At 35.0% G+C, this 13,123-nt stretch overlaps 1 protein-coding gene across 7 annotated transcripts in view; it reads right to left on the reverse strand.

Annotated features, from left to right (window-relative positions):
* DOCK10 (dedicator of cytokinesis 10) overlaps nt 1–13,123 on the reverse strand; it is a 2,344,342-nt gene that overhangs the window by 185,348 nt on the left and 2,145,871 nt on the right. For all 7 annotated transcript variants that reach the window (XM_044070265.1, XM_044070268.1, XM_044070269.1 and 4 more), the window contains one exon: nt 3,387–3,500. In XM_044070265.1, coding sequence (XP_043926200.1) covers nt 3,387–3,500 — 114 coding nt within the window. The remainder of the gene's footprint in view (nt 1–3,386; nt 3,501–13,123) is intronic.

The raw sequence follows: 13,123 nt of genomic DNA on the forward strand, positions 1-13,123 counted from the left end.
TTTACCTTATTTGGCAGCTTGAATGAGTACTGCCTTGGTAGGAAGAGACACAGCAAATTGCACTGCATATCATGTTTCTTTGTGGAGGAGTACACTTTGTTGTACTATGTTGACTGGGTCTGTAAAAATCAAATAATGATGGTTCCAAGTCGCCAAGGATGATACAAAAACTCTTTATTCCAACAGTAAATGGTAAGCGCTTTCGTCTACCAATATAGACTTCATCAGACAAATTTGTAATGGCACCACTACTATATTTATAGAACCCTTAATTGTCTTAATCAAACAATGAAATTGAAAAATTATTTAAAAAGACTTCTAAACCAAGTTAATTAATTGATCCTTCACACTAAAAGGTGCAGTAACAGTATTAATAAAATTAAAACACTTCTATATAAACTTTAACAAAATTTTTTATACATAAACAATAAAATTATAACCTTAATAAAATTACTTATAGCAAAAAACTATTATTTTTATTTTTTATTGTTTTTTATTTATTTTTTTATTTTTATTTTTATTTTTGTTCATAATTATTAAAAGTAATACATATATACAAACATACATACAACAAGTTTTTTGCTATAAGTAATTTTATTAAGGTTATAATTTTATTGTTTATGTATAAAAAATTTTGTTAAAGTTTATATAGAAGTGTTTTAATTTTATTAATACTGTTACTTTTAGTGTGAAGGATCAATTAATTAACTTGGTTTAGAAGTCTTTTTAAATAATTTTTCAATGTCATTGTTTGATTAAGACAATTAAGGGTTCTATAAATATAGTAGTGGTGCCATTACAAATTTGTCTGATGAAGTCTATATTGGTAGACGAAAGCGCTTACCATTTACTGTTGGAATAAAGAATTTTTGTATCATCCTTGGCGACTTGGAACCATCATTATTTGATTTATACAGTTTATTCAGGATTTTTGGTGTGTTTTGGGTCTGTAAAAAGACAGGGCAGTTTTCAATGACAGAATGAGGTACAGTTGGTTCTAGTTTATGTTTGTAGGATTCATTTGTGCTGTGGTTTAAAATAACTTTAGTTTGATATCACAGGAAGTATAATGGTAGTAACGTGGGGGGCTAGATGTAAATGGACTGAGATGGACTACAGGGCAAAAAAGCCAAAAGGCATTCCATAAACTGACTGAATGATTTTATTGTAAAAGACCAGCTAATCATTGTTTTTGTATAGTTTTACACTGACTCCTTAGTTTTTCCCCCCAAGGGATAATTGCAGAGCTATGCACCTCAGTACAGTGAATGAGCAATCACTTTACAGACATGTATAGCAAAATGACAGGCATGCATACTCCTGCATAAACGACTTACAAGACTTGCAGCTAAACAGAAGGTTAAACTGAAATGGATTCCTGCAGTTTAACTTTATTACAGTTTAGTAAACCATTGCTTCTAAGTCTGCCTCAGGGTAATGCAATGTTTGTTAGTGTGTGTAAGTGCTAAAGGACAGGGGCACTCTGCTGGTAAACATCAGCCACCTGCATTGTATGTAGCCATTGTTTTACATACTAAATATCATGACCAGACTTCTTCTTCTTTCGGCTTTTCCCGGTTAGGTGTTGCCACAGCACATGACCAGACTAGTGTATGCAAAATTATATGAATGCATCATGGAAATTATTCATTGTAGCTTATGCTTTATTATCTTATAGATGATTTTTTTCTTTGCTTGTTTAGTACTTTTTAGTTTGGTATACTTTGAATAGGCAGTCGTGGTGGTGCAGCGGTTAGCGTTGCCGCCTCACAGCAAGAGGTTCTGTGGTTCGATCCTTGGTTGAGGTGCCTTCTGTGCGGAGTCTGCATGTCCTCCCTGTGGTCGCGTGGGTTTCCTCTGGGTGCTCCAGTTTCCTCCCACATCCCAAAGACATGCTGTAGGTGGATTGGAGACGCTAAAATTGGCCCTAGGTTTGAGTGTGCATGTGTGTGCCTGTGGAAGGCTGGGCGATGGGCTGGCAACTTGACGCCGTAAAACTCCACTGCTAATCATGAGCAGACAGGTGATCCGCTGTGGTGACCCCTAACCGGGAAAAGCCGAAAGAAGAAGTCTGGCATACTTTTAATATATATATATATTTTTTTTGAGGAGTGGCACACCCAAACACGCAGGTAACCTGAATCAAGAAACAATGGTATTAGCCTGTATGCAGAAGTCTCCTTGGAGTGCATCCACTCAAGAAGGCCTGAGCAGTTAACAAAATGGAGTCTATAGTATTTAGTAGCCCTAGCTTCTAACCTGCTCAGTGAGATTAAAGTAGCCATTATTTTTATATGCAAGGGTCATTATTTTATATACAAGTGTCATTTATCATAGATGAAATACTGAGTATTACTGTACTGATTGTACTCCCAAGCAAATTTGTTTACTTTGCCATAAACTTGTTTGAAGCAATGTATTAAAACAGAACTGCAATGTGGACTATGCTAGGCATTTACGTACAATAAATACTGCTTTTCTGCATCATATAACATATTCACCATGTATGACAACAGTGAGCATTTAGATGCTAAGCTACATTTGGTTTTAGTTTGCTAAATAGCAGCAAAGGCAGGCAGTACTCCTTTAAGTTAATAATACACATTATTATACTGTATCTGCCTTAATCTGTATTTGTTTACTAGAAAAAAGAAAGTATGTCAGAAAAAAAAAAAGAAAACATAAATGGGAATATAGATTAACTACAGAATGTTTTATTGGTGTGGTGCAGGTTTGCTCTGCTCACCAAAAAATAAACTGATTACTGATCTGCAGGCAGAGATACAGTGTATACAGACATTTTACTGCACCTTGTTAGATTAGTTTTATATCTAATGGAGGCTCCAGAACTATAATTCTGCACTGTGGTTTGTCCATAACAACAGACTTGTCCTGTACACCATAACAATCACTATTTAGTCTGCAGGAAAAGCAATGCATGTAAATTTTTAAATCTATATTCCAGAGAAATGGAAAGCATAAAAAATTGAGAACTGGCTTATAAAATAATATGTAATTGTTTATATACTATAGCTAAGGCATTTAACTCTGCGAAGAATATACTAATAATAATAATAATAATAATAATAATAAAAACTAATGCAAAATGCTGGCATAACATTAATCTAATTTACTGAAGCTGTGGTGTTTCAGAAACTATAATACCCTGACTATGCAGAAGCACACACACACACACACACACACACACACACACACACACACACACACACACACACACACACACACACACACACACACAGACACACACACACACACACACACACATGCACTACTTACTTGCATATAAACAGAAATATACATACAGAATGCCAGAAGAGAAAGTGAGAGAACTGACAGAAAAAAGAGACAGCACACAATAATTTTACCTGTCCATAAAATGCCACTCTGTAGTATCGTCCAAAGAATCTTTTTTCAGAGTTTACAACTTCAGTCACCTTCAAATACGATCGGTGAATGTCATAGTAAAGTTCAGACAATCTCTGAGGTAAAAGAAAAATGTACAATGAATTTTAGTTTGAATGAAAGTTATATTTGATTTTGTTAACTGAAAAATGGCTCAGTAATATTACACTACTAAATAACACAGTAATATTACACTACTAAATAATAACTGTATAGACATTTTTTACATGAGTAAACCCATGGGGGAAAAAAAAACTTTTCTCATTTTCTGTATGAGAGCTACTGGCATAACAATCTTTCTTGTCAAGCCACTCTTTTTCTGACTTGGTTCTGCACTCAGTCCTACAGCACTTGATCTGGTTCTAAAATTGTCTTACAATGAGGGGGTGAAGTAGATTAGTATGGTTTTAAAACTCAGGCTCGTTTTCTGCTCACCTGAAGATTATAAGATTTATGAGTTTATTTAACAGTGTATTACTTCTTCATTAGCTCACTCAGTGGTACAGCCATTATAATAGTCTTTAACATACCTCTCAAGTGTACCTCATTACGAGGAACGTACCTCATTTGGGGTCTTAAAAAGTTCATGTTCCTCGAAGTTCCTCAAAGTTCCACATTGAAAGAGTCTGTCACACATTCAGTGTTAGGAATTTTTTTAAGTGAAATCCATGGTAAATAGAAATTAATCATATTAATTCATTAAAGGATCTTCTTTATAAGTAAAACCAGCATATTTAACCATTCTATGACCTTCCTAGTTGAAGATGTTAGTGAGTCATTAGTATGTGTTCCACATTTTGCCCATTTGTTCCACATTATGAAGGCAAGTGTTCCTCATTTTGGAGATGGAAGGTTGAGAGCTATGGTCTTTAATGAAACATGTACTAGAGTCTGACATGCCAAGCAAACTTCCAACATCCTTGATATTGTCTGGAGGAACAGGTCATGAAGTGTTTTGACCTTGTGAAGGTCAGGTGACCTACCCCTCTGAGAAAAGGTCAAACCATAAAACTCAAATTTATCTTTTTCTTTTTCATAACTGTATTTAGTGCAAGCCTATAGTCTTTAAATAATTTAAATGCTCATTATTGGACTTTATCATGTTCTTTCTTGTTCTCAACTAAAATGATATCACTATTGAAGTTTTTAGTATCTGGTACATCCTCATTATAATCCACAAAAGGATGGTACAACAACTGAACAAAGTTAATCAAAAACAAGAAATAAAAGAAAAATGAATAGGGAACTTCAAACCATCAGATACAAAAATTTAATATACAAAGCTTCTGAGACCTGTTCTTTATCAATGATGTAATACACCCTGCACAAAATGACTTTAACAATCAAATTGTAAATTAAACATATTAAACAATTAAAACACACTAATAAAATCATTCATACTAATTATAATTGTAAAAACATAATTAAAGAAATGCAAGTGTAAAATAAAAATATAATATGTAAATACATTATAATAATAATATATAGGGTCTATATTACACGATCGAATGATTAGTTGATCAATCGTCTAAACATCGACCACGTAATATCGAAAGCAAAAAACAGCGAATGGCCAGTTTAATGCAGGGAAAGATTTTCACTGGGTTTTGCCATTTTCTCCACTGTGGAGCGATCTTGGAGTTGGCATACTTAGCTAGGGGTGGGGGTGGGGGCACAACCCCCCCATGTCATGGGGAGTGGGGGCTTAGCCCCCCAATTAGTTTGGCTGTAAAGTTCATTTCTTTTTGTGGCCGATGGTAACGTTTTCCGGCAGTGTTCGCTATTTTGCAGTTCGATATTACATGGCTGATGTTTAGGTGTTCGATCACCTAATCATTCGATCATGTAATATAGACCCTAATTTAGATATTCTTACAACTGATTAGATTTTTGTTTAAGCACAGGTTTGATACTAATTGATCCATTTATATTCTGCTAACTCAGTAGACAGAACTACATCTCTTCCCCTTAGCTCTTTAAATATTCTTTATATCACTTTAAATTTGAATTCACGACTATCTCCCATTTCACTAATATGCTAATATAAGGCATTATTATTTGCGCATGTAGCTAAATAAATAATATTTTCAGTGGTGCATGCAGAAAAACATTTAAAATGAAATTGCATCTATGTAACCAGGTGAATAAAAAACATTTCTATACATATTTCATAAGTGTTTAATATGTTTAATTAACTATTTGATTGATTTAGTATTTAATTAAGTATGTGCTGTTTACCTGTTACATCACTGATAAACAGCAAGTCTTGAAAGCTTTGTGCATTAAAAATTATTATCTGGCAGTTTAAAATACCCTCACTGTAACCAGTTAAATGACAGCCTTTTATTTCTTCTGAGACCAATATGTATGGAGAAAACAGTAAGCTAGCTCCTTCCAGGATAGAGCTTAAAAGGATGGTATTCTGACTTGGCGTCTTGTGAACTGAGTGAGCATGAACATGCGTCTTGTGAACTGAGTGAGCATGAACATGGCTGCTTATTTTTATATTTATTTAAGCTAAGGGAACTCTAAGTGAATAAAGTATAACATGAATAGTTGGAATATTGCTATATTGAACTTTCATAGAAAAATAGTTATATATTAACTACTCAGATATATAAACATGAAGGGTATTTATTTATATTTATATTATTGCTTCTGTGATATGTATTATATGCATTTTTATAGCTGGCTAGTCATATATACATGTTTATATAACACATGAATTATTTCATTTGAACTGTATATATATATATATATATATATATATATATATATATATATATATGCATATATTTTTAGGTTATTAGTTTTTATGTTATTATTGATTTTTGATGTTTGATAGTGCACTATATTAATAGCATGCTATCTACAAATGGGAGATTTTCATTTTTATATAATGAAAGAGTATGCTGTTTTTTGCTTCTGTTGCGATTGAATCAAGCATTGGCTATCAGTCTTTAGGATGATAGTTTTAGGTTGCTACACACCACTGTTATGTCTTCAGGTGAGATTGATTGTCCTTAATTAAATGATTAAGTGAATTTGATAATGGTATTTAAACGTTGAGTTTTGAATGATAAAATGAAATCTGAGGAAGTGTGCTATGACAGCACGTGAAAGCGCTCATTTTAAATAAAGTCTGGATTTTATACTATTTCGTGGTGGCCGAGTCCAGTTTTATTATATTACTTTTGCTTTTTGTTTGGGACTACGACCTTTGGAAGGTAGCTGTACTTTGTTGTCTTTTAATGTTTAATTAACTATTTGATTGATTTAGTATTTAATTAAGTATGTGCTGTTTACGTGTTACACATACATCACTGATAAACAGCAAGTCTTGAAAGCTTTGTGCATTAAAAATTATTATCTGGCAGTTTAAAATACCCTCACTGTAACCAGTTAAATGACAGCCTTTTATTTCTTCTGAGACCAATATGTATGGAGAAAACAGTAAGCTAGCTCCTTCCAGGATAGAGCTTAAAAGGATGGTATTCTGACTTGGCGTCTTGTTAACTGAGTGAGCAAAGGTGCTCCATTCAGCTTAGAGATTATTCCATCTACTGGAAGTACAAAATAGCTCTGGCCTTGTCTGTTTTAATGAGATTTTATAATATTCACACATATCCTTATTTGAATTACTGGGTTTACAAGTGTGTGAACCCAGGTTTTTGGTCCTGTCACATTTTTTAGACATAGGTTCATAGGTTCACAGGTGTGTACTAGGCTAATGGCCCTGGAGCCTTTACAAGCCTAGCCCATAGGATTACCCTGGCATAGTGCCACCTGCTATCAGTTCCCACTGCCTCTGTCGAGTAGAGCCACTGGAGTGATCCTCGGGGTGAATTTTCTATTTCCCATTCACTCATCAAGATTTCTCTTGAACAGGGCCAGTGAGGTGCTCTGTTTGACATGTATGGGAAGTCTATTCCATAGCATGGGCAGTCTCTGGGTTATGAACCTGTCCCTCCAGCATGTTCTGTTGATTGTGGTAATGAGATTGAGGTCTCTGGAGCATGTGGTGGGATTGGGATTTCTTTAGATGTAGCATTTCTAACAGAGCTGGGTCAGACATGGCTTTGTAAGTCAACCAGAGATTGCATTCTAAGTAGGCAATATGAGACAGAAAATAGTTGGAGTGTTTTTGAGTCTGTCCATATAGGACAACTGTTTAAAGCCTAGGATCATCTTTGTCAGGTACTTTAGTGACCTCTCCAGTTGTTGCAGGTGTCTGGTAAGGTACATGCAAAATGGGGCATTGTACTCCATGACTGGCCTAATGAGGGAAGAGTAGAGGGATACAATGACCTCTTTCTTCCTGAATGCAAAACCCTTAGTAATGAGATGTGCCACACAGAAGGACTTTCTGACCACAGTGGCAATGTGGTGCTCAAAAGAGAGGTTGCTGTCAACCTGTGTTCCCAGATCTCTTATAATGCCTTCTGTGCTCAGGGGACTACCATTGATGTGGTAATTCATGGGAACTGAGTTTTTCCCAAAGGGGATGATGACACGTTTTTTGGTATTGAGTTTAAGGCCATGGCTCTGACACCAGCCATTGGTCTCAGTGAGGCCTTTCTGCAGGATGTCAACATCACTTGGGGAGTTAATAATAGCTCCAACTTGCAATTGTCTGCAAACTTTTTTATTGGCGAACATGTTTTATTCTTCTAACTTTTTTAAATGTATCACCTCCTCCCTTATTTTATTTATTTAACATTTGATAATTGGGTAAGTGGGCTGACCCATGGAACTTTTTCAACCATGACACTAGTGACAAAGCAAAGATAGATACAATGTATGCATGTTGCATTAATATACATATGTTTACATATTTATATGTTTACATATTTACGCACGCACGCATGCACACACACACACACACACACACACACACACACACACACACACACACACACACACACACACACACACAGTTTATTTTCATACTCTAGTGTGCACTTCTGCCAAAATGTACATAACCAGGATTAGGTAAACTAGAAATGGAAATAAAGCATTCCAGCAATGCAAACTACAGTACTGAATTTCTCGTACAACAAGGGTCCAGGAACAAGTGCTACCATGGGTCCCATATGGAGCAGGTTCATTAGGTCGATATACTGGAATATGGTATGTGTGTCTCTCGGTTATCTCATACTGGTTATGTACAGCTCAACAAAATGCATCCAACAATACCGATGCACATCCACACATATGCACATGTGGTACACATTCATTTCACTGAATGCATTTCACTAAACCACAATGCAGTGAAAAAGCATTTCATTAAAAACTCATTCTGTTGAATTACAATTTACAGAAAACAACAGATGATGTGTAATAGGCAACTAAAACTATACAGAAATGTATGCAGATGTTTATCTGGCTAATTGCTAAACATGTGGCTTGTATTTCATCTAGAGAGTCAATGTTGGTGTAGCGTCTATTTGAGCATCAGCAGTGATTCACTGTGTGTCTGTGGTCTTTTCTCCAAGGTAGTATAGCCATGGAGTTAATAGCATACTAATGTAAGAGGGTATGTTGAACAAAGCTCCATGTTGGATGATGTAATAGGGCATGCCCCCTGCCCCTCCTCTCAAAAGATATTGTATATTTGATCTATATAATTTTTTCTTTGAACTGTGATTCTACCAAATGTGTTTTCAGTTTGTGATTAATTTTTAAAATAAGTTGTGATTCAGTTAAACACCATTCAGTAAAATTTCACATACTCATATTTTAAAGATACTTTTAGGGTATTTAGGGTAAGCAGTTAACCAGTATATTTTTGTGAGACTGGAGGAGCCAGAAAAAAAAACACATGCACCAACAGGGAGAACACTGAAACTCCACATGGGTTGTGAGTGAATCGTAGTCTCAGGATCTGAGCTCTTACCACTGAGCCACCATGTCATTCATGTTTTGTACCTGGAATCTGAGCTGACAATGTCTTAATATGCTAATTCCTTACAATAAAACATTTATTCAACAGTTGATACAATCAACTCTGATTCATTTACACTGTCTTTGTTTTAATTTATTTTTATGAGATCAAAAGTCTAAACTGTGAGTCATTACTCTTCTTTTGTTTTTTTGTTTTTGTTTTTTTTTTTACAAAAACAAGACTTTCTTAATATTCATGGTGGTTTTGGTTTTGCAGAAGTGCCATAGCTAACACTGTTTTGTGATGCTCCTGAGTGAACTAGCATTCACACTTTTTGATTTTGTAAAGTATCTCACTACTGGTCTCACATGTGGACTAAATGTAATCACTCTGTGTACATATACAACATGAAACTTGTCACCTTCTTAAGTGCTATCTGATGTTTTATTATTTTCTATAATGTCTTCAGACCTTCTCAGATAACCTTCCTTGAAGTGTTTTTTTGAGTATTATGACTTTTCTTGCAAATGTCTTTATTTTTAAATTACTGTTTCTTTTGCTCTTGCTAACACCCTGCAAAATGTTCATTCAAGTTTTTACAAATTCTACATCTTTTACTTTTTGCTAGGCACTCAGCATCACACAGATAGCATCTATCTATACAGTTTCTGATGACATTATACTTGTTACCTTCTTTGTAAATAAGCCTCTATTTTTGCCTGTTTTGCTGCAGTTTTCTCTCTTTCAAAGACTTTTACTTCTCTTGTGCCTCATTAATAATGTGCATTTCATTAGCAGTTTTAGCCTTAGTGCAATCAAATGTCTTTGTCTCTTAACAATTTCCAGTAACCTTACCTAGTCTAGAATTTTCTCAGGTATAATGTTATCTTATGTTACTGCTTTCCTCTTAACTTTCCTGAGACACAGTTCTGTCAGATCTATGTTTTTATCTCTGACTTTATCTCTGATTCTAGTACATTCCATTACAATTCTATGACATTAAATTGCAATTATGACTTTATAGATTCACAGGTTATAGATTCACAGGTGATTACTAGGCTAATAGCCCTAGGAGGCCTTTTTAAGCCTAGCCATATTTTCCCATTTGTAAATGAATGGATGCATTATTCAATGGGAAATAGTATGAGTAAGCCATTATGTTCCCATTTTTAAATGAATGAATGCATTATTCAAGGGGAAATAGCATGAGCATGTTTTCCCATTTATACATGGCAGGATATGTTGTCCAGGGGTATATAGCTATGCTGAGTTGGCAAAGCATTTACAACCTGTAACTGCCCAATAGGGGCAAATGTGCCAGTCTAGGTGTAAAGTTCCTATTCTCCATCCATTTGTCAAGGTTGCACTAGGATAGGGTCAGGAACAAACTGTGCTTTACAAGGATAAGAAGCCTGTTCCATAGCAGGAGTAGTCTCTAATCCACATTCCAGTCCCTCCAACATGTTCTACTTATGTTGCAGTGAAGGTTAAGGTCCTTCAATTGGGTGTTTCTAATGTTCTTAAACTTGCAGATGTGAAGCAAGTTCTTCAGTATAGAATCAGATGTAGCCTTGTAGATTAGGCATAGATAAACTCTCAGCAATCTGTAAGAGAGTGAGTACTGGGATAATTCTTTGAGGTATGTTATGTATTCTATGTGATTTATGGGTCTGTAGTTACCTGCGTCGATAGGTGGCCAGCCCTTGTACAATTGAAAGACAGTTGCAGACCTTCATTCACTTGGTTTGAAGGCTTTCTCTGCCTTTCTGTTAGGTTATGGTATCTGTTGCGAGCCCGAGGACTATGTGCAGCCCATGTCCTACTGCTAACTATCCTTTGTCCTACCTCTGATCTTCTGTATCATCAGGTGTTTGATGTTTATTCTATTTATTTAAAATAGAAAAAGCATAAAAGAGTCACCTCTATAAGATTTTGCTCATCTAAGGACAGTCAATGCAACACAGTGTTCTTTTATTGTGTATATCTTTAATTTCATATGCCACTATAAGTAGTCAGCAGTTATTTAACTAGTGCATTTACTGTAAAAGCTATCCATTAATTCATTATTTGGGGTGCATACAGCATTGGGATTTATACCCTAGAATTTTATTATCAGAATTATTTAAATAAGAAAAATCTAAATAAATACATCTAAAGTTCACCCTAACTACATGCAACTAAATGTAACATCATTCTAAAGTTATCCTAAAATTTTATTTCACTAAGAATTAAAACAATAATTTCACTTACTATTTTTCCTACTAGCACAATCCTTCTAGTCAGTAAATCTTGAAGTAACAAGATTCTCTACTGCATTAAATTTTTCTTGTAAAAAAGAAACACTGAACTGTACCTGACTGTTTCAGTATTAGCTCTGTTACCAGTTGCTGCCATGCTCTATTCCCCAACCCTACCCCCAATTCCCACACACCTCCACTTTTTCTCTTGCTCCACACACATATCACTATCTTCCAATCTCCATAACAACCTCTCATCTAAATATACTCACTCCTATAGCCACACATACCCTCCCCTACATTTTGTATTTTTTCTATCACTCTGCTTCTCTTTTTCCATTTACATCATCTATCTTAACATATTACTATTCATCATTAACACAATGGCCACTTCTGCAAATACTTTACTAGTCCTCTCTACATTTATAATTTGCATTCTTCATCTTTTTACACATGACTACCCTACATGCAATTATCATGAATAATGACTAAATTAATATTACAAGCTCTACTATGGCCAAAATAAAAGCTACTCTAATATCACTACCAGCTTATTTAGCCTATGTAGCCTACCAATGTCTAACTACACTAAAACTAAAAATGCAACACACTTATTTAAAAACGTACAATTAAGTTCATAACTATCTTCCAAAAAAAAAAAAACTCTATCAGAAATAAACTATACTCCATCCCTTCCTCTACCATTCCCCATTGTGGAGATATCTACCCTAATCCTGGACCACCAGAAACTAATCTATCCCCTACAAAGAAAGTAAAAATGGTCACATTAAATTTTCGCAGAATTCATAGCAAAATTACAGAATTCCACACCTGAATATTACAACATATCCCCAATGTCTTAGCAGCCAGTGAAGCTTGCTCAAACCAAGCATAAAAGATCCTGAATTTCTACACCCCAGCTGCGATATAATTAGGGCAGACATTTATCAAAAAAAAGCAGGAGGAATTGCAGTACTTTATCCTATTACAGTTTCGTAACCTACTCTAATCCTACTCCAAAATTTGGTGATGCTGAATTATTTATCACCTTCCTGACAGTAAGCAATACTAAATGCCTATGTTTACTGTACTGTACATCCCCCAGTCAAAATATACCCGTATTGGAAAATATCTTAAATTAGATATCAAATGCAATTTGAAAAAAATCAAACAAAACAGCTTTTAGGTTAATGGAACCGGCTTCCATATTCATTGAGAAGCAACTTCGACCAGTTGTAAATAATACGAACTCCATACTGAGAGACACACAAGACTTTCTGGAAAGTTATGGTGAACACATATCGAATAGGAAAGAGGCGTATGATGACCTGCTAGTCACTTTAGATGTGGTCTCTTTATTTACATCTATTCCAAATAATATAGGAATGGAGCTTCTGAGACTATTTTTAATTGAGAAAGAGATATCTAGGAGCTCCCTTATTAAGATTCTAGCTTTACTTGATCTAGTATTGAGTAATAATGTGTTTATTTATGAAAATGTATATTACCTACAGAAAAAAGGTGTCACAGTGGGTACTCCATGTGCGAACTCCCATGCCAACCTTGTGTTGGCATATTG

This window comes from Protopterus annectens, chromosome 4.part1, assembly GCF_019279795.1.
Source record: "Protopterus annectens isolate FY-2018-M chromosome 4.part1, PAN1.0, whole genome shotgun sequence".
Classification (NCBI taxonomy): Eukaryota; Metazoa; Chordata; order Ceratodontiformes; family Protopteridae; genus Protopterus; species Protopterus annectens.